General features: G+C 39.3%; 1 protein-coding gene across 1 annotated transcript in view; it reads right to left on the bottom strand.

Moving 5' to 3' along the window:
• Positions 1–27436, bottom strand: part of PCSK2 (proprotein convertase subtilisin/kexin type 2) — a 322138-nt gene that overhangs the window by 162932 nt on the left and 131770 nt on the right. The window contains exon 3 of the mRNA XM_036245861.1: positions 492–605. Coding sequence (XP_036101754.1) covers positions 492–605 — 114 coding nt within the window. The remainder of the gene's footprint in view (positions 1–491; positions 606–27436) is intronic.

Genomic DNA, 27436 nt, shown 5'->3' with positions numbered 1-27436 from the left:
TTTCTGCCATTATTTTAGGAAACACTGATAGATACTACTTCTGTTACCTTAGCCTTTGAGGTCTCTTGTTTGTCTCTCGTGAAGTCATCTGATTCTTTGCCTTATGCCTGTGATTTCATCATGTCCTGCAGTTACTCTGACTGTTGAGACCTCACATAACTCTTTCCAAATGTTTGAGTTGACTTTTACATGTTTTTGCAAGTCTTCATTCATACACTGATGTACTTTTTCAGAGTCTGGAAGAATCTAATCTGCTGTTGGTAGTTGATTTGACCCTAGAAAACCATGGCCACTTAGCAGTTCAGAAGAAAGCAGATTAGAGAATGAGATGCTTGGGTGGTGACAGAAAGTCAATACTTATCAGAGGGGACAGAGCAGTTCTCTGAGTCGGATGCTGGCAAATGTCCCAAAGAATAACAAGGAAATAGAAATGCATTTTTTATTTGAAGTCTCAAAATGACAAACATTAGGAATAATACAGAAACACTTACCAGATACCATTGCTTTGTAAAAAGAGGATCATTCATATTGATGTCGATCTCATTAATATCTCTATACCCTCGCTTTTTTCTGTCAAATCCTTCTTGTTGCAAGGCCATCTTTACCTGGAATGACAATACTGGCACATTACCTGAATATCAACGTAAATATCCCTCTTTTGAAATTCATTTCCACTTGTATGTAAGGTGCTTTTTTCCCCCTCAGCTGAAGCCAAGCTCATCTCATAATCATTCACTTTATGATTATTTTTCAAGAGCATTTACTTCTGCTTGCAGTGAGCAAACAGGCTTGGTGATGGCTCAAAGTGAATTTCCTTAAAATAAGAATTAGATGGAGAAAAGCATTTTCAAGGAAGATAAGGTGGTAGGGTCATTAAGCAAAATAAACAAAGCAAAGGAATACTTCTGTGAAGGTAAGGAGAGTGATAATGGATTCAGGGAGGGAGAGAGTGAAGCCTCATAGATCATTTTTCTGGAGGGTTTCCCAGCCTTTCCATTTGTTGACAGGACTGTGTTACCACATTTGGGAATCAGCCAAAACCAAAAAGCAAACAAACAATAAACCTGTGTGGAGAGCCAGTAAGTCCATAGCAAAGCTCCAGAAGGTAAATGAGAGACCTTTGAAGAGAACTTGATGGATGGTCCTTCTGCCCTTGCAATGACAATGCTTCATTTTTGTACAGAAAAACAGAACCCCAAGTCCTTGGATGGAAATAAAACTCAGGAGCTGAATTAGTTGAAACAGGCTCCTGGCAACAGGTGGGTTCTGTCTCAATCAGGAAACTTTCTTTCACTTGGGCAAAAACTAATTTATCATCCAGTAGCTGTGGCCAGTCTCTGAATGTCTAGGAAGGCATAGACGATACAAATGTATAAAAAAATGTGCTGAATACTTATTATTTATTTAAATTATATTTTTCTGCCCAACATTTATTTTTCCTTTTCCTAAATCTCCCCAGTATATTTGGGGGATTACCTTGTGTCCACTAGGTTCTGTGTTAGTTGGAGTGAAATTCGAGGCACCAGACTGCTGTAAACAAACTGAAGGTTCTCTCTGCTGCAAAGGTACCTCAGTGGTACCTCTCTTCCAGGATCTGAATCCTATAGGCCAGCCCTGGGACTCCCTCCAGACTACCTCCAGTCTCCCAGAGACTGTAAGCTCCTGTACCTTTCCAACAAATTCTCTTTTGCTTAAGTGATACAGAATCAATTTTTGCAATCAAGAACTCTGATATGGGACAAGAGAGTCCAAATCAAAAGTGGTGGTGGGCAGGGAAGAATGAAGATATCACAGATGTAGCCAAAACTTTCCCTTCCTGCTCCCCTGGAATGTGGAAGAACACGCTGGGAGAGTAGCTCCTCACTTCCCTGCTCTGCACACTCACACAGAGGGCCTGGGGCCCATTTGCCAGAAAAACTCTTAACTCTATTCAAAATGCTATACACGTAGAAAAGAAGTGGTAGGTGTAACATTTGATCTGTGAGTTCTTTGCAGGTATTCCAGCAAGAGACATTCACAGTGGCACAGTTTTTATAAAAATCCCTTGAAGAAGTAGCAAAATAATTGAAAAAATGGGATAGATGGATATTTTTATAATGGCAAAATCTGGATACAACTAATGTCCATCAAATGATTCAAATATACACATATGTGTGTGTATTTGTATTATGTATGTGACACACACACACACACACGGAGCAGATGCCAAGATGAGATAGATGAGATTAAACATGAAAGGAGTTTATTAGGAGAGAAAATGCAAGAAACAATGGAGACAGTGTAGTATAAGGTTGGGCAAAAGTGTCCTTGACTGCCTTGTAGTCTAAAGAAGGTTTGGCAAGGCTGTTGTGGAACCAAAGTTAGCTATCAGAGGATCACTGTGTCTCTTAGGATGGGTCATCTCAGTACTCCTGCTGAGCTCAGTCACTGGCTGGAGCAGCCACGGCCTGTTGCCAACACGGTGATAGATTTCAGAGTGCAGCGGCTGGGTCCCTGGTCAGTTACTCTCTCTGGAGTCAGAGGTCTGTGCAACACATTCTCACAGCTGCCACAGAATTACAGTGATACCTCGGTTCTCGAACATAATTCGTTCCAGGAGGACGGTCGAGAACCAAATTGTTCGAGAACCGAAGCAATGAAACCCAATAGGAAATAATGGAAACTGGATTAATTCGTTCCAAGCCCCAGAAAATGCCTATTTACTGGCCTAATTTGTATATAATATGTAGGAAAACATAAGTCTCAACAAGAAATAAAAGTGTACAGTATGTCTAAGGGTTAAATTCAGTGTAAAGCGTGACTCTCTCCACAAAGCGTGACTCTCTCCACAAAGCGTGACTCTCTCTCTGCACTCACACTGATGACGCAAGCAAGGCGCGCTGGGCCGAATGAACGCCATTCGGCTCAACTCGGCTCATCTCGGAAGTTCGAGTTCCAAATATTTGTTCGGATTCCAAGACAAAAGTTTCTCGAATCTCCTGGTCGAATACCGATTTGGTCGAAATCCGAGGCGTTCGAGAACCGAGGTATCACTGTAATATATACATACATTTATATATGTGTCTCTGTGCATGTGTATATTCATCAATACAGAACATTTGAAATGTCCAAGTCGATGTAGTTTTCAACCTGGAAACATTCAACATTCCCCTCTTAAACCTTTTTTACTGTGAAAGCAAATACAATAGTCCCTCTTTATCCATGTTCCAAGATCCCCAGTGGATCCCCATAACTGTGGATAGTACTATGTTTTTTTCTACACACACATACCTTTTCACTGAAAGGAAAAACTTTAGGGCTTCTCTTTGGCATATCTGAATGGCCAGCGTCACTTGTGCTTTGGGACCATCATTAGTAAAAAGGGGGTTATTTGATCACAAGCACTGGGACACCTCCACAGTTGATCTGATAATTGAGAAGGCTACTAAGTGACTGAGGGGGTGAGAGAGAGCATACATAGCATGGGCACCCTGGACAAAGGGATGATTCACATCCTGGACAGGTTGAAGTGGGACAGCATGAGATTTTAATATACTCAAAAAGGTGAGCAATTTAAAACTTATGAACTGTTTATTTCTGGAATTTTCCATTTAATTCCAGACCAAAGTTGACCACTAGTAACCGAAACCACAGAAAGCAAAACCATGGATAAGGGCAGAAACTGTATTCAAATAGGAGTGCCATTTTAACTTGGGAAGGAAGGAACCTGAGTTCGGCCATCTCATCTTCTCATGTTGGTCCCACAGCCAAGCCTTTGTCTGCTCTGTTCACTAACAGAAGGCGTTGACTAGCTTGCTCTGGCGGATTCCCGTTATAGTGGATTCAGTGTTAGGAATGACTTCACTGAGACTGCACCTTGCCTTTACTGGGATCTTTGCTAAGCAAGACTATCTACCATGTGGAAGTTTGAAAACTCTCACCTGTAGGTTGTTTTCCAGCAGCATAAAACAGGAGGACACATCAGATTTCATCTTTTAAATAACAGTGAAGGAACAGCTATTACAGTGTCACTCCAGAATCAATTAGAACAAGTATATTCTAATGATAAGACTGTTTAAACTCATTTTCATAAAATTAATTTTCAATTTTATAAATTAGTTTTTAATGGAGACTGGTAATGCTTTGGTACATGGCACTCTCTGGACATTGCGGTCCTGGCCACAAAGGAGCGCCAAAGCACAGCTCAGTCTCTGCAATTCTGCATGTCGTGTTACTAAAGCTTAGACCTCATAGACTGCAGAGGACTTTCTGAGTACATTAGTTAATCTTCATGTCCTCAGTGGTGATCACAGCTACAATTTTAAGAGAGCTGAACATCTTTAAGACATGTTTTTACTTATCACACTCAAATAACTGGAGAACAGTTTTTTTCCTCCCACAACAATACCCTGTAATAGCATCAATTACTTTTATTTTTATGATTTTTTTTCCAATCTGAATTTGCATTCAAATCTAATTTTTACATAACGGTAATCACATTATAGAAAAAATTGTGTACCTTCTTCACCAAGTATCCAACCACAGGAATTTTAATATGCAGTTATATAGCTCTCATATTTTAATTTTTAATGGCTAGCTAAATATTTCATAGAATAATGTACCATAATTTACCCAACGATTTTCCTCTTAATGGTCATTTGGAATTTTTTTTTATTATCATAAGTAAAATTGCCAGGAGCAGAAAGATGAGGTTATAAATTATTTTTAATGACCTCCAGGGAAGATTTTTGTGCTATAATTCTATTTGTGAGAAAGCCCTAAATGTCAGAGAAGTATTTCCTAGTGTCTATATTCCTTCCTCACATTACAACTAAAAAACTGACTTTATTCTCTCTTCTTCCTCCTCTTAATTGTAACCTTTCACACATGATGCCTTTCTTTAGCACTTATATATGGTCCCAATTACATGCATGCAACTTAATTATGGCTTTTTACCTTCTCAAAAATAATGTACAGCTAGTTTTGGTATTTCATTTTAGAATACTTCTCTAAGTTGGTCTATGAACCTAAACATTTATACAAATAAAAAAATATAAAAAAGCAAGAGTGTTTGTTACTGGGTATTTTTTTTTTTTTTTATTAAAAATGAGCAGATGGATATTCTGCAGTTCTGATTCAGCTTTTAAACCTGAATTTGACACACATGCACAGCACAGATTGTACCTGAGCAACTCCACTGTGCCCTTTCCCTTCTATCCCTCTCTTCAGTTAAGAATTTTTCAGTCACTGAAAATGTTTCTGTGCATCTATAATGTACATCCTGGGATAAAGCAGATACTATCTCTGCACATTAGCATTAACAAGGTAATTTCACTACATTTAATTTTCTCAACAGAATTGTGGTGTGATATAGTTTCAGCTGAGGGAACAGAGGTTCAGAAGCCATTGTCCAACAGTTGAAAATATGGTGGAGTCACCCAGGTTGACCACTTCTAAATGCTATGAACTTTCCACTAAACAACATTGCCTCTTTCGAAGGCGTGGAACACAGCTAACCTTCCAGTATCTGGGACGGCTTAATTGTTGATGTAACTCTCCAAGGGTCAGGTCCTGGATTGCTTTTCCTGCTGGGCTGATGATTAAACAGCTGCTAATTAGCATTGACTGTGCTGAGCAGAAGAGAGGCCAGGAGAAAGGGGGACAATAGAAAAACCCATCTCAAAGAGTGTGGGGGAACTTCTTGGCTTGAAGTGAGCACAGGAAAAGAAACATAAAACACAAAACTGACATGTTGCTGAAAGTACTGAAGTTTATGAATCCACAGTGCCATTATTGTGTCACACTATTGTTTTCTATACTGAGAATTATTTTATTTGCCACTGTTATCAGTTGACTTGTGTCACCCTAAAACTCCTAACTTGCTCACCTGTAAAGTGGGGATGAGACCTAATAATGGCTAACATTTATTGCGGGCTGGCTGAACCAACCTCATCTCTATCTTGATCTTGGACTTCTAGCCTCCAGAACGGTGAAACATACATATCTGTTGTTTAAGCCAACCAACTTGTGGTACTTGGTTATGGCAGCCCCAGCAAATGCATACAATACCCCGGTAATCTGGTTGCATAGTCTGCATACTTCACTATTGTACCATGCTGCTTCTCTGCTCCTACATCGTATTTGGGTTTTGGTGAGCATCATATGGGATAATGCATATAATACATAACACCTGGCTCACAGTACATACCCAATATATGCCTACAATTGCTACTATAATTATTGCCAATGTTATACTATTTCAGGCCCAGTGGAAAGGCAGTGGGATGATGCTTTCCCTTGTTACATCCCACCTCAAGCCAGGCATGTCTTATTCCAATGCAGGCCAGAGTGCTTTTGCTTCCTTCTTGCTCTTAGCTAGTTGCAGACAAATCAAAGTAAACATGGTAAGAGAAACCAGGAGTCCATTCCCATGTGTGTCCCGAGTGCAGAAGGCACACCAGCAGGAAGAACACATCTCTATCTCTTTTTGTCTTTGCCTCTTCAAGGCAGTGTGCTATACCAGTGTTTGAACTGATGAGCTGAACCCAGTTTATGAAACAAGAAACTCAGAAAAAGCCATTGCTGGGGGTGATGTGCAAGATAATGGAGGGAGAAGACCACTCCTAAGCTCAGATGTTCTAGTTCATCAGCTTTGCTACCAATTGCTAGCCTTGGTTGTCTAGAAATGAGAGGTATGGGGAGTACACATGACCCAGGTAGGTGAATTGCTGGGAGGGAGAGTGGAGGGAGAGGCAGGCAGCAGTCAGGGAGCCTGGCTACTTAATTTCCCCCATGAGCAGGCAGGGATGACTTTTTGGAAAGCCTCATTATAGGCAAATCACAGGGCTTAACTTTTCAAAGAACATGGAGTTAAGCCACAATCATGGCTGAATGCACTGTATTGATTGTCCTTGTTTAGAGAGGTTTGCCCATCTTGCAAGAATGAAGACGATCAATTGAGGAGAGAGGATATGGCAGCGTGCCTCTGGCCACAGTTCCAGTCACTGCATCTCAGTGACAAGATATTAACAAATTGCTGTCTATCAACTAAAGTCCTTACATGATATACCGAGATAAGTCAATGTAATTAGGGAGGGATCGAAACTTATCTTTAGTGGAATGAAGTGTAGAGGCAAATGATCAGAGCACCTTTAGCAGGTCCAGTCCCAGCTCCCATGTCTGCTGGCATATGTGCTTCTTATTTGGGGTTGCACTTTAGCATGATTTCAATCTTCCTCTTGCTCCTGTTTCCAGGATGGTGGGGGAACCTCATAAGTTGGATTCAGGGGGTTAAAGAAAAGGATATTAAAAGATGATTGGTGCTATGCCAGATGTGGAAGCAGGGGTGGTTAGACTGGGGTATGCTTTAGAGGACAATTTTTCAGAGATGCCAGGTACCCCTGAATGCTGTCTTGGCCAAAATGATATGATCCTCTTAATAAGGTTCTCCTGAAAGGTGAGTGTGGAAAAGAAGCAAAGCAAGACTACATCACCTTAATATATTAATGTATTAGTAGCGTTGGCCATGGACACAATGTAGCCAAAGAGAGCCTGCTTGGGCCATGTAGAGGGCTCTGTTTTTCCATTGCAGGTGGGCAGAAGGCCTTCAGTCTAACACAGAAGGTTCCTGAGAAGACAGATGAAAGGAGGAGCAGGAAGATGAGGGGGAGAAGGGGATTAGTGAGGTGAAGGCTCTGTCTCTATTCACCTCAGCTGTGGCCCCACCACAGTGCTCCTTCCTGGGAAGGTACTTCCCAGGGTGGGAGGTGAAGAAAAGCATGTAGGGCCCATAGAGAAAGTGCTCCTGGTACCTGTCTAGGAATGAATGGCTCTAGTACAGCACAGGAACACAGCTTCTCAAAGCTTCCTCCCCTGCAAAGCCTCCACCATGATGCTGGTGTATGCTCCTATTCTGCTAGTGAACCAGAAAGAAGATGCTGGGTGGGGAGATCTCTAGGATTCCTAGTCTGAATTCTTTGCTGGAGGGAGAGATCACTAATGTGCTTCTAGAAGGAACAGGTGAATCTGACTGAGTATGCAATGCAAATCTCATTAATTATGCTGTCTATGGATGGCAAGCCTCTTTAGGAAGCTCTAATAGCATCAAGGTTGCTTGGTTTGGTGTGGTGAACAAGCACTAGATGTGGAATCAGAAAGAAATGGGATAAGGTATTGGGTTGGTTTATGTCTTATTTATGTGTGTTCTGAGGTAGTCCCTTAAGTTCTCTGAATTATGTTTTCTTTCATCTAGAGCAGTGATTGGCAAATCCAGCCCGCTGCCCATTTTTTGTAAATGAAATTTGTTGAACACAGCTGTGCCCATTTGTTTACATCCTGCCTCTGGCTGCTTTCATGCTACAATGGCAGAATTGCGTAGTTGTAACAGAGATCATGTGGCTCACAAAGCATGAAGTATTTGCTCTCTGGCTCTTACAGATAAAGTTTACAGCATAGAGATGGTGGAATTCTTGACCATATAGGCTTAATGATGAGAATCACATGAAATCTTTTCTTCTTGGGAACTTTGAGACATACTATAAATGTTACTGTCTAAAATTATGATACATAACATGTCTATAGAATACATTTCATCTATGAGGGTGGATGCAAGGGCAGGATTTTAACTGGTGGTGCAAATAATTTGATTTGAGGGCCACAGAGAAAGCTTCCAGTGACCTGAACCACCTCCCCTCAGCACATGCACACAGACTGAATTCCAGCCATGAAGAGTTAAGCTTTCATAGTTGGCCTTCATTATCTAGGTTGATTATATCTCTGTTTATAAAGATTAGGAAAATAAGTCCTCAGGGAACGGCAACATATCCAGGTGTGATCACTTACCCATACACGTGCATGAGCTCATTCATTAGATTGCTCTTCTCATTGATGCTGTTTGAAAGCGGTGCAAGAAAGGAACACAAATATATGGAAAAGGTAATTTTGAAACTCTTAGTCAGTGCCTTGCAAGCCAGGAAGAAGAGCTACTGAAAGCAACAACAGAGGATGTAGGGCTTAGCATTGGGAGTAACTAGAAGAGGGAGGATTGAGGATAAGGGGATGAGGGGGCATGCTGAAAACCTCCTAAAACTATTTGCTTCTAGACACATTCTTGATGCACAGCATGTCTTTAGCATGAAGAATACACTCACCATTTATCTGCTATGTCAAAATTTGCAGTATTTTTGCTTTATAAGTTTTCAGCGAGGAACACACCAAAAAGCTGCCTGGTAGAGAACACAAACAGGTTCTTGAAAATCCGCAATCTCCTTTTCTTAAACTCACAAATCCTGAGGCAGGTTTGATTGTTGGATTCAGACAACAGATCAAAGAAGAGAGAATATTCACTTCCTCAGTTCTTTCTTCCTAAAGGGCATCTATTTTTAATCTTTCTCAAAGGTTCATTCACCCTTTTGTCAACAGCGGTGCCTTGTCAATTCTTTCCTCCTGTAGGTATTTTATTGGTTGCCAATGGAACAATTCCAGGTTGATAGAGTGGAAAAGAAAATGTGTGTTGAAATTGCAATATGTCAAAAATATTTGGGGGGTGGTAACTCTGCATCCCCCTCACCAGCAGCTGGAGAGTAATTCATATGTCAAGCTAAGCAGCCCACAAATGACAAAACACAGACAAGGAATAAAGGTCAGAGTGATTGATTCTTAACACACTTCTACTTATGCATGGAGCACCCAGTGATGGGGCATTCATTAGCCCAGCACGGTGATGCAGAACAAATGATGAAAGCAATGAATCCACTTTGCAGTAGTGCTTTTGGATGGTATAGAACCAACCACATGCTTAGATCTGCCCCAGAGGAATGCCAGGAGGAAACAGCTCTTCATTTTGCAATGTCTTAGTTATCTACAGCTGCTGTCACAAATGATCAAAACTTAGTGGCTTCAGACAACACAAACTGGAGGTCAGAAGTCTAAAATCAAGGTTTCAGTAGGATCTCTAGGAGAAGGTCCATTTCCTTGCCTTTTATGACTTCCACAGGCTGCCTGTATTTCTTGGCTCATGACCCCCTTCCACTAGTTTCAAAGTCAGCAACAGCAGGTCAGATTCTTCTTGCATGCTATCACTCTGACCTATCCTTCTTCCTCCTCTTATAAACCTGGGCCCACTAGGCCCACTGGGATAATCCAGGATAATTTTCGTCTCTTAAAGTTAGCTGATTAGCAACCTTAATTACTCCTTGCCATGTACCATAACATATTGACAGGTTCTAGAGATCAGAATGTGGACATCTTTGGGGGCCACTATTTTCTCTACCCCAAGCAGTAAGGGAGCTAATATCATGTTGAAATATGAGGCTGATTACTGACTAGTTCTACTGAAGATATCTGCGCAGAGATGATAAAAGTATGATGGAGATACAGAACACCTAGAATTATTTAGAAAAAGAAACAAAGCAGCCACATTATTGGATGAACCACCATTGGTAAAGTATTAATAAGGTGTCCTACTTTGTGGTGAAAGGTTGATAGTGGGGTAATCAGAACTCTTTTTATCAACAGCAGTTTCATGTCGTTAGTTGTGAAGGAATGGCTTTTCTAGGGTGGGATCTTTATCCTAAGAGATACTGACAGGTTAAACTGATTGGCTTATATCAGTTAAATAAAATGGGCAGTATATATAGATATAAAATGCTGTTCTTAAGTTAAAAAAATAGACTGTACAATTACAAGAAAGAGAAGAGTACCTTGACAGGAAGGAGAGTTTTAGCTGACAACCAGCTTAATGTGAAAGAATAATAATAGTTAATATTAGTGACTGAAAGGTAAATTCAAACTCCAGATGCTTTAGCAGAAGTAGAGTCCTAGGTGGAGGGATCGGCAGGTGTTTTTGAGATATTTGGTGAGACAGTACCTAAACATAAGCTGATTGATCTCTGAAGTCCACTTTCAGAAGGACACTGGCAATTTTGTGGCCAGAGGAAGAGAGCGAAGGTGATCACAAATCTGATAAACATCACATCTAGGAAACAAGATGTGTAAACTCAGCCCATGGGGTGGACTGCAATGGTGATATTCAGATGAGGAGGGTCTACCAAATGTTCCAAATGGTGACTTGGTTGGGCACAGGTCTTCCAAGGCCTGTTTCAGAATGCTGTGCCATTTGGACTATACAAGTTGTATTCATTCACCCCCACCACCACTTCCCTTAAAGGAATGTATTTCTCTGCTCCACTGATACTAGGTTTGACCATGTGAATTGCTTTGAACTTGTGCTGGGAGAAGTATACTTGTCCACCCTTTGCATTTCAGTCATGGCTGTGAGAAGAATATGTCTAGTGTATCCTGCTAGGCCCCAAAGAATAAAAGACACATGGAGTAGAGCTGCCCCAGCTGGCCCACACCTTTTCAACTGTAACTCAAAGAATTGCTCCAGCCAACTCCCAGATGTGTGGATGCAAAATAAATGCTTATTATTGCATGCCACTGAATTTTGGCAGTTCATTACACAGCATTTTTTGTGGTCATAGCTGATTGATTCATTGACATTATATATTTTCTTTCAATCTCAAAGTCTGTTTTGTCTTTCTATTTTGATAGGGTATAGTTGTATTTGTTCCAAAGTCTTTAGTAAATCTCCATTCATAGATTCCTGATGCTAAGGAAGACATACACGATTATAAACAAATACCCTAGAACTGAAATATTTAGCATGTCTTTATCCAGATAGAAAATTTTTACATTCTGATTTAATGAGTACAGTTATAGGTAGAAGAATGTTTGGTGCAACAATGTCTGTGTTAAAAAAGAAGGGGGAGCCCTGGTTGGGAGGCTCAGTTGGTTAGGGCATCATCCCATGCACTAAAAGTTTGCCAGTTTCATTTCCAGTCAGGGCACATACCTAGGTCACAGGTTTGATCCCTGATTGGGGTGCAAATGGGAGACAACTGATTGATGTTTCTCTCTCTTTCTCTTCCCCTTCCTCTCTTTCTAAAATCAATGAAAGCATATCCTCAAGTGAGGATCAAAAATAAATAAATAATAAAAAATTTTAAAAAGAGGGGTAGGGGAAGAAAATATATGTCCATTAATAGAGAAATAGTTCCTAGAAATGCAGCATAGTTGTTAAAATGAATTATTCAATACCAATTAAAATGGGAATCTTTTTCAGATTTGCTACCTTAAAATAAAAACAGCAGCAGAAACAACAAAAATCAAGTTTCTTCTCAGAAGAAAGAGCTTAAGTTCAGAGAGACGTCGGGTGTGGAAGTGCCTGAGTTTGGGGACAGGAAATATGATTGGCCAGAGATTCAGTGACTGCCTGACCTGCAGCTTCCTGTCTCTGAACCCAGGGTCTCATATGCAAAACAGATGTTTAGACTATATTTTCCTCATTCTTCTGTCTCAACACTTTGAAAAACTTTATTATTCACTTCAGAGCAAACAGAGGAATTTCTGTTTTTGTAAAGTAAGATGAAATGGCTTTCTTTCTTTTTTGTTTTCCTTCTAGAAATTAAATAGAAAAGCAAACATTGTTTTCTGGTTTGAAGTGAAATCGCTGCATCCTTTTCTCAAGTGCAGTTGAGGATAAAATGGATGTTCTTCAAACCAAATGCTGGAAATGTCCTCCAAACCTGCCCTATTATAGGCTTTTCCTTAAAAACCTGAAAAATTCTAAAATCAAGTCCAAGAATACCCCATTATGGTTTTCCACTTAAATTTAGTATCTCTGATAAAATCATTAAACATACCATTCTTTGGAGATTCTCCTTTTATTCCTTGAGGCAATTTCTCTGGGAATGCATATTGGAGACGGAGCCAACCAAAATTCCCAGCCCTACTTTCTGGTTTCCTTCTAATGGTATGAGTTGCAGGTAATTTCCAATCTGCCTCCCTTTGACAGCCTGAGGGAACCCCTGGCTATTTTTTTTTCCCTGAGCAGAGATAACCACACTTTAATTTCCCTGGGTGTCAATAGTAACATAGTGTTACTGGGTATTTTCTTGAATGTCTCCTATATTAAAGAAATCCTGTTTGTCTGTCACCACTGAGGCAGAGTAAGATGGCCTTCTTTATCATTTCCAAGGGTAGAATCAGAGTTATACTTGGAATCCTAAGACGCACACTGCATCCTCTGAAATGCGCAGCAACGTCTCCTTCAATACTCTGTTCACCTCAGCCTCAGTCAGCTCTCTTTAGACAGGGCTGAGCTTAACTTCCATGGATAGGTTGAAAATATTTTCCATGATGCTACTTAGTACCATCTGGGTAAGATGAATTATCAATTGGCAAATAATAAAGGGTGAACAGTGGTGTGTGCTTTCCAATCTAAAAGCAGAGCACGTGGAGGGAGCACCTGAAGCTTAACCAGCTTTGTGTTCAGAAAACCATAACTGCCTTTGTTGCTCCTCACTTGATCTATTTCTATGTGGCCTTCCATTTGCCTGATGTTTGCTCAGCACCTGGTAAGCAAAGAGCTTTAAAAAAAGGTATAAAAGAAAATCAATATTTCTGCCCATTTAGATAGCCTCTCACCATTCAGTGACATTCACACAGTGCTGGGAGGAAAGCAGGAAATCAATGCAACTTAGGGACCTGGAGAAGGTATTCGGTCAATTCATCTAAGCAATCAATGGCATTCAACTAGTTGCTAACCTGGTTTCAAGTGACTCTGTTTTTATAAACCTGTGACTTAAAGAAATGACACCATCTATCTGTGTTTCTCTTATAACATGCATCTTTCCAGCTGATGACAAGGAGTACCTTATTATACTGTTATAAGCCAATAATGATTAAAATCTCAAAAATAACACTCCATGCAAGATACTTCACAATTATTATATATCTAGTCATTTTGGCAGTCTTATAATATGGCATTATTATTGTGACAGCTTTAAAACTTGTCTGTAAATTCTAGGATTGTACTCCAATCTCTGCCCTTGCTCCAAGTGGGCTTGTGACTGTTTCAACCAGTAGAGCATGGTTGAAGTGATGCTATCTGACTTTTAATACTAGGTTCTAAAAGGCTACCTAGTTGCTTTGATCTAGGGAAGCCAGTCACCATGTACACAAGTTCAACTTGCCCTGGCCAGTTCGACTCAGCGGTTAGAGTGTTGTCCCTCAGACCAAAGAGTCGCAGGTTTGATTCCAGTCAAGGGCATGTTCCTTGGTTGCAGTTGCGGTTTGTCCTCAGCCCTGATCAGGCTCCTGCAGGAGGCAACCAGTTGATGTGTCCCTTTCACATCAATGTTTCTCTCTCTCTGTCTCCTTTTCCCTCCCTCCCACTCTATCTGAAGATAAATGAAAAAATATCCTTGGACGAGGATAAAAAAAAAAAGAAGTCCAACTCACTTGAGTCCACCATGCTGGAGAGGTCATGCAAAGATGCTCTGGTCAACATCCTTGGCTGGACTTTTAGTCTGAAGCTGTGTGAATGGCCCATGTGACTGCAACTATGTGAGACACCAAGTGGGAGCTGCTGAGTCCTTCCTGAACTCTTGATCCACAAGATATGGAGCAAGTAAAATTCTTGTTGTTTTACCTTTCTAGGTGTGGGGGTACTTTGTTACACAGCAATGTTAACCACAACAATTATCCACCATTTTATGAAGAATTTGAGCTTCACAAAGCTTGAGTAACTTACACAAAGTCACACAATTTTAAAGTTGCCAGTTTTATACCAGATTTGTCCCAGTCTGAAACCAGTGTCCTTGATGCCATATCATAATGCTTTACTAATTAGCCTGTTAATTGCAGAGGAAACCCAACATGACTGAGGTTGTGAGAATAAAAGTGAAACATTTCTATTTTATATGCTTTCTCGATGATCCACTTGGTGTCAAAGATCTTCGTCCCAGGTTCACAAGTGTGTGAACAGAGAAGTACTGGTCACATAGTTCTAGACCCTCTTGACTTCTCTCAGGGAAGAACCCTTGGGTGCACTTCTGGCATCTTCCTATTGGCCTTTACCAGCTCCATCTTTACTATCAGCATCTCTGCCAAAAAGTCAGCCATCCCCGTTCTTGGAGCAAAGAACCAAAATCATTGACAACCATGCCCCAGACACAGTCCCCCAGTAGTTATCTTTTTTGATCTTTGTCACTACACTAGGAGTGAAATACAGCTAACCACATCTTGTGAATGCAGAAATCAGGGCTTAGAGAAGTTGAGTGACTTTCCAAAATTAATTGGTAAATTTAAACCCACAGTTTTCTGAGCCTCTTACTGTGTTCCTTCCCATTGTTCTCAAAATACCAAACATTTAAAAAATAAATTATAGGTCAGTGATTCTAAGGTTCACAAGAAAACCCAACTCATTCTGATGACTCTGGTGAGAAATATTATTTCTATTTCAGGAGGTTCCTGATGCCCCAAGCAAAGCTGTTTCCCACCTAAAACCTTCTCTGGAAAACCAGAGTACCGACACCATTGCTCTCTCAAACTCCTAACTTTGAGAGTGTTCTGGCAGATTTCATTTCAGGCACAAATGACTTGCATCGGTAAGTAGTACTGACAAGCTGTACTACCTGAAGCAAGTTATTTAACGTCTCCATTTCATCAGATATAAAGTAAGAGAGTTGACCAGATGAATTTACAATGGATACACAACTATCTGGAGTTAAAGCCATAAATATATGATGTGACATAATAAAGACATGCATCGCAATAATAAAAATAGTAAGCATGGAATAATTTATGATGCACTCAGCACTTTACACTTATTTAATCCCCATTACTATTACAATCCCCATTTGCAGATGAGGACACAGGGCTTGCTCGATTGTGATCACAGAAGATGAAGCAGAATTTGAACCCTGGCTGTTCGGTTCCAGAGGCTATGCTCTTTAACCACTTCTAAATATTGCCAAATTGGCATGAAAACAATAAATGTCATAGGAATTCAGATGGGAGAGGAACATTTCCAGCTGTGATGATCATTATGCTCCTGTTTCCCCACATCTAGTGCCCACCCTCTCTCCATAGGCGTCTCTGTGTCCCAACACCCTGGAGGACTGAAAGTAATGCTCCAAAACACCATAGAATGTGAAACACGAGATTCTGTGAAATCGACTGCTTACGTCTGGAGCATAACTTGTGATGGTTCTATTTGCTTTTCTTTTTAAAACTTTTTATTTTGAAATAATACCAAAATATAATAGTAAAACTAGTGTATACCACAATTTACCACACTGGCTTTATCATTCTCTCTACTCCTTCCTCCCCCCACATATTTTTTTTCTAAACTATTTGACAGTAAGTTGCAAATAGTATGGTTCCTTAAGTTTAAATATGTCAGTGTGTAATTCATAAAAACAATCACATTCTATTACAGAACCATATTTCGATTGTGAAAAATCAGGAAATTAACATTGATAAAATGCTATAATCTAATCGTCACACTTTATTCAATTAATGTCCCATTTATATTCTTTATGGCAAAAAATGATCCAGGATCCAATTTAAGATGATTAATATTCTTTTCAAATGGGAAAAAATCGCAAACTTCCCATTCCTAGAGAAACAAAAGCAAAAGATAATAAAGACAGTGACTAAGAGGACTATAAGAAAACACAACTATCGTACATATAGTAAAATAAAGGAAGAGTTCACAGAACCAAGAATATGAGAGCTACAGTAGACAACCATTAACCTTTTAGCAGGTCAGCAACACTGAATGCTATACACAGCTGTGTTTCTTTTTGTTCTTAGAATTTCTTAAAGCACAGGTTCTTAAATTTAGAAGCTGCACCATAATCTAAAAAGCTAGTTAAAACACAAATTGCTGGGTACCACCCCAGAGTTTCTGACTTTGTAGGTCTGGGACTAGTGGTGCTGAAAGCTTGTATTTATATCAAGTTCCCAAGTAATGATGGTGTTGGTGGTCTAGGACACCACAATTTGAGAACCATTGTCCTAAGGAAATCTAGGTCAGATGGTGTCCCTACCCAGGAATTTTATATGCTGGTTTAACCGATGACCTCTTACTTATCGAATCCAATACCTATTCTCAATTCCATTTGACTTTGTGGTAGAAGTGGATACAGGGGACTTTCTCTACTTGTGGGAGGCCTCCTGTTTCTAAAGATATTGGAATAACTCCCAATCCCAGCCTGGAAAATACTGTGAAAGTACTATTTATGTGGGAGGTCCACTGAGTGTGAAATTTTCAAGCAAGATGTTATTTGTGTTAATCAGAAACACACATACATATGATGTAGGTTGGTCTCTGTAAATTCCCTGAAATAATGAGAGATGGCTATGACCTGAATAGGTTAAGTAAATTGTGAAGTTGAGATAGTGTACAAAAAGTAAAATTTTCTATACCATATGAATTCTGTACCATATGAAGTGTTAAGGCAGGGAACTCTGTCCCAGACAGAACTGAGTCTTTTCTATCTTTCAATCTACATCTCAGCTCTAGTACTTTAAAACTATCACTTTGGGCAAGTTTCTTAACCACTCTGTACCTGTTTCCTCATCTATAAAAGAGGGATAATAAATTTCACTTGGGATAGATTGAATTATTGTTCAGCAAATAGTCATCTTCTCTCCCTCAACCTTTGTGGGTACTTCCCACCCATTGATTTTGGGCTTGGTTGTGTGACACGCTTTGGCTAATAGAATGTGGATGTCAGTATAGGGGCTAAGAAAGCCTAGGCTATAAGGGCATTGTGTGATTCTGTTTTTACTTTGGGAACTTCTGACCTCTGTAAGAGCCCATTAAACACAAAATACTAAGATAAATGGAATCAACATGAACCCAGCCTTTGGCTCAGAGCCATGATTGGCTGAGTCTATATATAGCCAAAGCATATATACAATAATGAGAACTCTGTGTGTTTTGTAAGGTTTTTTTTGTTTGTTATGTAGAAGTATTTGACTGATATACAACCTTATATTACTATTGTGAAGACTAAATAAGATACCAAATGCAAAGTTTGAAGAACAGTGCTTAGCATGTAGTAAATGTTCTGTAGGTGTGAGCTATCATTATTATTATACCCAGTGCCTAGACTATTGGGAAGTTTTTAATAAGCCAAGAGAAGAAACCCTTCCCTGACATCTAGTATCCAACGCCTTTTTAAAAAAAATTAATTAATTTTTGTTACAAATGTTTCTCATTGTCCCGAATTAACACCCTCCTGCTGCCTCCCCACCCCCCAGCATTGTTGTCTATGTCCATTGGTTGTGCATATATGCATATAAGTTCTTTGGTTTATCTCTTCCCTGTCCCTCCATCTCCCTCCTCTGAGTTTTGTCAGTCTGAACCCTACTTCTATATCTCTGGGTCTATTTTGTTCATCAGCTTATTTTGTTCATATTGTCCACCAATAAGTGAGATCATGTGATACTTGTCTTTCTCTGATTGGCTTATTTTGCTTAGCATAATACTCTCCAGGTCCCTCCATGTCATCTTAAAAGGTAAGAGATCTTTCTTTCTTACAGCTGCATAGTATTCCAATGTGTATATGTACCACAGCTTTTTTATCCACTCATATACTGATGGGCACTTGGGCTGTTTCTAAATCTTAGCCATTGTAAATAGTGCTGCTATGAACATAGGGGTACATATATTCTTTCTGATTGGTGTTTCAGGCCTCTTAGGATATATTCTTAGAAGTGGGATCACTGGGTCAAATGGCAGATCAATTTTTAATTTTTTGAGGAAACACCATAGTGGCTGCACCAGTCTGCATTCCCACCAGCAGTGTACTAGAGTCCCCTTTTCTGCACACCCTCGCCAGCACTTGTTTGATGATTTGTTGATGGCAGCCTTTCTGGCAGGTGTGAGGTGATACCCCAGTCGTTTTAATTTGCATCTCTCTGATGATTAGTGACGTTGAGCATTTTCTCAAGGCCTTTCTTATGTGTTCTAGAATCCAAGACCTGGGTTCTAGCTTACACATTTGATCTTGACCCAATAGTGACCATTTAACCAATAGATTTGAACACTTCTGCTGACCTCATAGTATGTTTTCCTTTTCTTTTTTCAAACCACATCACATAACTGACATAAGGTACTTTGAGTTTTTTACCCTCTCTTTAAGAATAAAAGTGATCCTGGTAGACAAATCATTTAGGGCCCCAGGATCTGTCTGATGTTAGGCAAGGCCTGCATACTCAGAGGTTTTCACTAATACCCTGTTTATGCCGGGAAGGGACTGACTCTTATATTGGGTTTCAAAGTGGCCACAAGATTTAATTTGAGATATTTAAATTGTATGTTCAGTTGCATAAAGTATTCTTTATTTGTCAGACAGCTCTCCTCTGAGAGTGGAAGAAACAGTGAGTTTGTCAACAGATGACCAAGATTTAAGAGATGGTTCATGGCTCAGCATCTTTTTGGCTGTGACCTGGGGGACACATTTAGCTTCTGGGTAGAATGAAGGTGATTCTCATAAAAGTATAAATTGTACAGAGTTATTTGAGTAGTGGGGTGAATCATTTTTAAATACATTTTTGTAGGAAGTGTAAATTAACACAGCCCACATGGAGTGTATGTTGGAAAAGTTCATCTGACTCAGTTCGGCCGGTGTGGCTCAGTGGTAGAGCATCAACCTATGCAACAAGAGGTCGCTGATTTGATTCACAGTCGGGACACATGCCCAGACTGTGGACCCGATCCCCAGTGAGGGGCATGCAGGAAGCGGCCAATAGATGTTCTCTCTCATTGATGTTTCTATCTCTCTCTCCCTCTGCTTCCTCTCTCTCTAAAATCAATAAAGGAAAAAAAGTTCTTCTTACTCTAAAGGAGCAAGCTGTTTGTGCCAGGAATCTCCCTTCTAGATCTATATGTAATGTTTGGGTGCTTACCTATGATCCATTCTTTATTTCCAGCTTCTCACAACTAAGACTAAAATAGCCAGACACCTGTTTACCCAGTTTTTCTGTGAGCTGTTCTGGCCAATGAGCTATAAAGGAGTCATCTGGGAAACATTGTTTCCCCTCAGTGAATAAAGGAAGAACTCTTTCCCACTTTCCCAGCCATCCTCTGCTTCTTGGTTTGGAGGTCAGGGTACAAAGATGCATGCTGTAGACCTGCAGAACCATCTTGCAAACACAGGGGTAGGATGAAAGAATTACAGAAACATCAACCTAGAGCCTGGATTGTTAGCTGCTGGTCTAGCCTTGAAACTGTCAGACTTGGAAATCCAGACTTTCTCTTACATGGGCTAATTATGACCTTTATTATATAAGCCTTTATTAGTTCTGTTACTGGCAGCAAAAGAACTCTTAACTGATACACCATCCTATAGTCAGTTTCTCTCTCACACACACACCATACACTGAATGTATATAGAAAGAAATGTCTAGAGCTGTATTGTCAAATAGGTAGCCACTGTCCATGTGGCTATTGAGCACTTGAAATGTGATCAATCTGAATTGAGATGTGCTGTAAGCATAAAATACACACTCAATTTTGAAGACTTAGTACAAGAATGTAAAATATTTCACTGTAATTTTGTATTGATTATATGTTGAAATCATAATATTTGGGATATATTGGGGTACATAAAATATATTATTATTAAAATTAATTTTACTTTTTAAAAAATGTGGCTATTTAGTGTCATGTACCATGTATGGTTCATGTTATATTCTACTGGACAGCACATTTCTAGGAGGCTAATAATCACTGCTGGGGTGCAGAAGTGAAAGAAGAGCTTGATATAGAGAGGAATTTTTTTCCTCATTATAATTTTTGAATTTTCTACAATGAACATATATTTGTAGATCACTTCTGTGATCTTTAAGAATGTAGGACAAGATAAGACTACAACCATGCCTTATTAATTATAAAGCTATGCATGTGGTAGTTGTAAGGCTACAGCTTTTACACTTGATAACCTTCTGTTTTTGAACATTTTATGCACTTGAATATAGATACCAGGCATTTAAAATGTCTACAACCTTAAATATCAAACAAAGAATATGGAGAAATTCTCAGGTAGTGTTTGTGGTAATGAAAGAGTGTATCTGTTTTCTATCAGCAGAAAACCCCTATATGAAAATGAGCTTGCTTTGGAATAATTGAGGGCATATTTATGAGACCAACAACAAAAATTTAAAAGGTGACATAAAAAATTAAGGTGTTTTTGGGTGAACTCATATATAAGTAGCAATATTTGTGATCAGTCTTTTTTCACTGGTTTCACTGGTAGAATATAGCAACTTGCAAAACATCCCAAACTCATCTTTGATCTTTCTTTTTTGTTATGCCTTGGGAAGTTTCTTTTTCTCCAAAACCTCTGTGTCATTGAATTTCAGATTTAATATTGATTTATTCCTTTTGAGAGTTTGCCAAATACAAAGATAAATTGCTTGGCATAAGTGATTAAGAAAGAATAATGGTTTGTTTCTATTCAACACTGTGTTTAGTCCTTTAAATATTATTATTTTTAATTAAAAAGCGAACACATGATTCTCAACCTGCTAACAGAGCTGGAAAACAAAGTAGCAACCAGTGAAGTGTAATTCACCTGGTTGTGAAGCCTGTGGAGAGCACAAAGTATATCTTGGTTCTGAGGCCTGCTGGGTTCCACAAAGTTATGATGCTTAACGTTAGGTGTATTCCCAGGAGTCTTTGAATGTTGTTATATGATTTTCTACAATTCAAGCAAAAATTACACAGGTTGGCCGTGTAATGTTGGGCTAGTCAATCCCCCTTTGGACCTCATCTTCCAGGACAGTAATATGGTGTTGGTCTGGAATGTTATCTCCAAAATCATTTCCAGCTTTGAACTTGCCTTCTCCTCCCCCCCCCCCCTTTCCTTTCCCCTCTGCACCACCTTCTTTCTCCAAATGTTCAGTGTAATCAGTAAAACATGTGGGTTGTCTGACATTTAAATCCGCAGTTATTTATCTGTATTACAAATGTCCCTACTACTAAAAATTATATATCAATTTATATATAATTTAATATACAACATTAAATTATGTAACTATATATTTAAATTGCACATATAATTATATATTATTATACATAATGTATATTAGATATAAAATTATATATTATTATATATGTAAACTTGTATATGTATACATACACATTTAAATATACATATATGTGTATACATATGTGTGTGTATTTAAATTCATTTACATGGGGAAGAAACTTTATTGTGGAAAACATACATATAAACGTCTCTAGGGATAAGTCAGAGAAAAGAGCAATGCAATTATATTTCCAAATCTGTAATAAAACCTAAATTTAAAAATGTTTTTTAATTGCTGTTTGCAAATTTAATTTTAGAAAATGAATGGTGAATGTGTTTCTTTTTACCCTCTTTGGTTTTCCATTTTTCTGCCACCTGTAAACTAGAACTTCTTAAAGGATGAAATAAGAATTCTCTGCTAGCATTCATTCTGTTATTGACTAGAATTTTATTACAATTGTTCTAGGTATAGAGTCAGACACAGGACCCAGGAAACACAGCCTACTAACAAATCTCGTCTCCACATGGGCATAGCATGCATGTATGAAAGCATGATTTACTTGGATTTTCTGAGGTGGTGGTAAATAAATTTGGAAGCACTAATTTGTATTAGAAAAACATGGCTGAGCAATTAAATCTTTTTCTCTGTGAAATAAATGGTATGTTTGTGGACAATCTCTTTCTCGTGAGTAATATGGAAAAAGTGATTTACCAAAAAAATGGTAATAGGAACCAGGAAATACCTTAATTTGTGTTAATATCCCAGCCAATATCAAATTCAGGGGAGAAGAAATGGCAACGGTGGAGGTTCATGGTAGCAGCTAAGCAGTGAGCTGCCTGCAACCTCAGACAGCCAGCTCTGCCCCAGGGAAGGGCTGCAGAGCATTGGTCCTTTGCTGGGTATTTGGGGCATATGACTAGAATTTAGTTAAACATTTGTAGGATACAGGATGTATTCAAGTTGGTTCCTCACTTCAAGGAATTTAGTTAGGCTGAGGCACCCTAAGAAAAGGTATATGGTTATGTAAAAAAGGGCTTCAGGTGTCCAGAGGAAGGGCAGTTGATAAAGGCTATAGCAGTCAAAGAAGCGTTTTTGCAGAGGTGAGATTTAAATTAGATTTTAAAGAATAACTGCAATTGAAATAGACTACCCTGATCCCATTGTAGCTGTGGATTTTTAGTTAGTGTATTTACATCATGTTACTCTAAAGTCATAGAGGTTTGGTGTTGGATCATCCAGTCTGACTTTCTGTATAGATGATGAAGCGGAAGTGGAAGAGAAACCAGTATGCTGAGAACATATGTGCTGAGAAGAGCAAGATCGAAGTGAAATGAAGCTGAAAGGAGCTCACAGGGAGTGTTTTTAGGGGCCAGGCACATCCTGGGCTGCCGTAGGCAGCTGGTCTCTCCTGCCTGACAGGTGACTCTGACACAAGCCCTCTCCACATCCAACTCCTTTCTGAGTAGATCTCTCAGGTAAGTATAATCTCTGGTCTCAGAGTCTCAGGAAATGTTTTTTTGCCCTCCTAGTTTGCAAATCTGACCTTTTTAAGGGTAAATTTTTGATGAATCTAGACAAGAAATGATTCTTGCTATCATAAAGCATATTTTATCTCTGACTCTTTTTTTTTGTTTGTTTAAATAAACTCTTTTTTATTAGAAGATTTTTAGATTTCCAGAACAGTTGAAAGTACAGAGAATTTTAATATACCCCACATCTAATTTTAGTATGGTGCATTTCTTACAACTAAACACTATCATTAAAGCCCATACTTTATTCACATTTTCTTAAGTTTTACTTAATGTCTTTTCTCTGTCCCATTATCACATCTAGGATTCCATATTACATTTTTAAAAATCATGTTTTCTTATTATTTTGGCTTTCACAGTTTCACACTTTTTTTTTTGTTGTTGTTGTTGCTTTTGACAGTTTTCAGGGATACTACTTCTCAAAGGAATTTAAGCCTACATGCTGACTGAGGATATGACTGTTATTTGGCCATTTGCTGTTCTAAGTGCATCTCATCCTGTACTTGACCTCTAATCCTGTGGTAGATTGCACCATTGGCCTGATTTTTCACCCTCCTTGCATCCATAGCCTTGCTGTGGCCTCACTCTAAGTGGAGTGTATTTTTCTATCTCTTGACTATGGATTTGACTGACAGAGTTGTGTTGGCCACAGCAAGTGGGCAGAAGTGACAGCAGGCCATGAGGGAGCCTAGACCTTAAGAGGATCTTCGTGATTTCACTTGACCTGCTTTGTTTTTATCATTATTATGAGACGAATATGCCTGGCATATCCCACTGGTGGCAGGGGAAGGAGGAGAGTCACATGGAGCAGAGCCATCCACAGCTAAGCCAGGCACAGACCCTCTCACCCCAGCCACTCACAGATGAATGAACAATATTCAATGATTGTTATTTTTAGCCTCTGAGCTTTGGAGAGCTTATTGAGCTCAGTTAACTGAGACAGGTTGAGTACACTTAAATCTTTTTAAAAATTTTATTAAGTTATTGTTTAAAAATTTATTTGGGAACAAATAATCAAAGGGGACCACATACCTTATTGGGTTATTATAAATGTCTGTCATGAGGGGACAGTTTTCTTATTGAAGATCTGAGCTGTCTCATCTCTGAGCCAAAAGGACAATATCTTTGGCTACTAACAAACTATGCAGTAATTTAGGTAAAATCTAAATTGAGCTGCTTAAGAATATGTTTATTTATTAGTTCCTTCAACAGTGATTTATTTAGTGCCTAATATATGTACTGGGCCTTTTGCTTGGTGCTAAGCATACAGGCATGAACAAAACCTCAGCTTTCAGGGAGCTGACTTTATGGGAGGGATGTGAATAGAAGTACAGATACAAGAGGGATGTGTTTCTTACAGGAAAGCTATTATGTATGCATTTATGGGGGATCTGACCTGTTTGCAGTCTCAGGAAAAGCTTCCCTGAGGGAGACTGACCTGAATTCTGAAGCAATGGGGATTTGACAGAGTAGAGGAGGGGAGCATTCTGTGCAAAGAGAACAGCACATTCTGCAGCAGGAGGAAGCATGCCAGCTTTATGGAGCTGCACAATGTCTTGAAGGGCTGGACTTCAGAGCAAAGAAGGACATGTAGGGCAGGAAGGGGCTGGCTTCCAACTGCCCAGTGTACACACACTGATTACTTGGGCTGTCCCCACTCCCAGTGAAGAAGCTAAAGTGGGGAAGAGATTCTTCTTCTCACATCTTGGTATCATGCTTTTACCATGGAATCTGGCAGCCAGAGAATGATCAGGGCCAAGGTGTGAAGGGGTATCCAACACAGGTGGTTCTTATGGCAGGGATTTGGCTGTTTACCTCTGAGTCAGCCTGGTTCCCAGCATTCTAGTTGATTCTGTAAGAGAGGCCCTTCTAATAAATTCTTTTATGCTTTATTTACTATTGCTGACAATTGTGTTGCTAAAGCCAACAGCCCTGACAAGGTAAGTGCCAGATCATTCCAGATCTTCCAGGTTATATTAACATGATCTTTAGCCTAAGAAAATGAGAGGTTCATAGGTGCATTTGAGTCAGGAAAGGGTACTGTCAGATTGTAGCCAGTAGTTATAGCTTGGTGTCTCCAAATAAGTTCCTCCAAAAGAAGACTAAGAGTTGAGTACAAAGAGCTTATTTGGGAGGTATCCCAAATAAGGGGGAGGAAAGACAACCACAAAGGGTGTTTTATCAAGCCAGGTATCACTGTGGGCAACCTGGGACAGTGTTACTGGGGAGCTGTGGGAATAGCAGAGAACATGCTTCAGAGTTATATCCCACTTGAGGGAGGAGGGAGCTGGGTGTTCATCCACAAACTCGCTGCTCTGGGGAATGAGGAGAGTTTGGTTTTTCAGTCCAGTAAACTGAAGTTAAAATCTTGACTCACTTTCATAGTTTTGTAATATTGGGATGTTGCTTAAACTCCTGCTCCTGGAAGTACCTGATCCTGGAAGAGAAGACTGTGAACTAATCATATTCACTTGCTAGGGCTGCCATAGTAAAATATCATAGACTGGGTGACTTAAACAACAGAAATGCATTTTGTTGCAGTTCTGAAAGCTAGAAGTCCAAGATCAAGGTGTTGGCAGGGTTTGTTTCTTCTAAAGTCTCTCTTATTGGCTTGTACATGTCTTCTCTGTGCCCGCTGTGTCTTCATGTGGTCTTTCTTCTGTGTGTATTTGTGTCCTAATATACTCTTCTAATGAGGACAGCCTTAAGTCTACATTGGATTAAATCCCACCTATGTGACTTCATTTAACATTAACTACCATTTTAAAGACCCTGTCTCCAAATAAAATCTTGTTCTCAGATGCTGGGGTTTAGAGCTTCAACATATGAGTTTTGAGGGGTAGAATTAATCTCATATCACCAACTAAACAATTACTTATCAAGAGTTTTATTAAAATCTTCACCTTTCTGTGCCCACCAACCCAAAGTAAAATAATAATAAAGTCATAAAATTTTCCCAGTTTCAACAAGTCCCCTGCCTTTCGAGATCCACCTCAAAATCACGTAGCTGAGTCTCCTAAAACCATTCTCTGTCAAGGTAGGTTCTTCTTCACTGCAGTAGGTATGACAAACTTAACTTTGCTTCATCAACAGGTTTCTCTGGTGATCTTTGAGGAGTTGACTGGATCAAATAAGATAATAAATGAAGACTCTACTATAATACCTGGCGTTTAGAGGTGCTCAATAAATGTTAGCCTTTTTCCTCCTAATCCAATCTCATCACAAGAGAAAGAATTTCAAGGCTGAAACAATAATTTTTATTTTCTTCTTTTTGTCATGCCCAATCGATAAAATAATCTCACTTCAAAAACCTCTGTCTCTCTGTTTTGTCTGAATAAATCTATGCCTAATACAAGTTAGCAATTTCTAAATTATTTTTAACTCTTCCCCATAGTCCTTGGAATGTAAGAATCAACTAGAGGTCAGTCTAAGGTTTTTTTTTTTGTTTATTCCTGTGTAATACAATTCTGTTGAACATGGCAGCTGTAGGGAATTTTGCAGACTCTAGCAGTTGAGAATGAATTATGGAACCAAGTACTGTTGTAAATTATAAGAAGATCAAGAATAATCCCTCTCTCCCTGTGAGATCAGAGCATAACATTCTTTATATTAAAAGTAGTACTTACCACAACCTGGTTTTATTAGAGCTACTTCTTTATATGTCAGCCTTTTTTCTAAATCAAAAGGTGACTGCAAGGAAAGGGTTGTTTTATTAGTTTTATACTTCCTGTAAAATCTGAGGTAGATATTTTTCACACAGTCGGACTTCAACATAACATTGATGAAGTAGGATGGACTTTTACCTTCAGCATAAGGAGAGTGCTGAAAACTGAGGGAGCAGGGAGACAACATCTGTGTGCCTCTGGTGGGTGAGTCCTTGGCACGCTTGCTTTCATTCTATTCTCACCACAACCCTGCAGTCAGAATTGCTATTCCCCTTTAACAGATGAGAAAATGGGGGGATAACTTGGTCAAGATCACAGTTGAGGTAAATGATAGTGACAGAATGAAGTCCAGATCTACCATTGCTTCCTAAT

Source organism: Molossus molossus, unplaced genomic scaffold (genome assembly GCF_014108415.1).
Source record: "Molossus molossus isolate mMolMol1 unplaced genomic scaffold, mMolMol1.p scaffold_m16_p_6, whole genome shotgun sequence".
NCBI lineage: Eukaryota > Metazoa > Chordata > Mammalia > Chiroptera > Molossidae > Molossus > Molossus molossus.
This window is presented reverse-complemented; position numbering and strand designations above follow the sequence as displayed.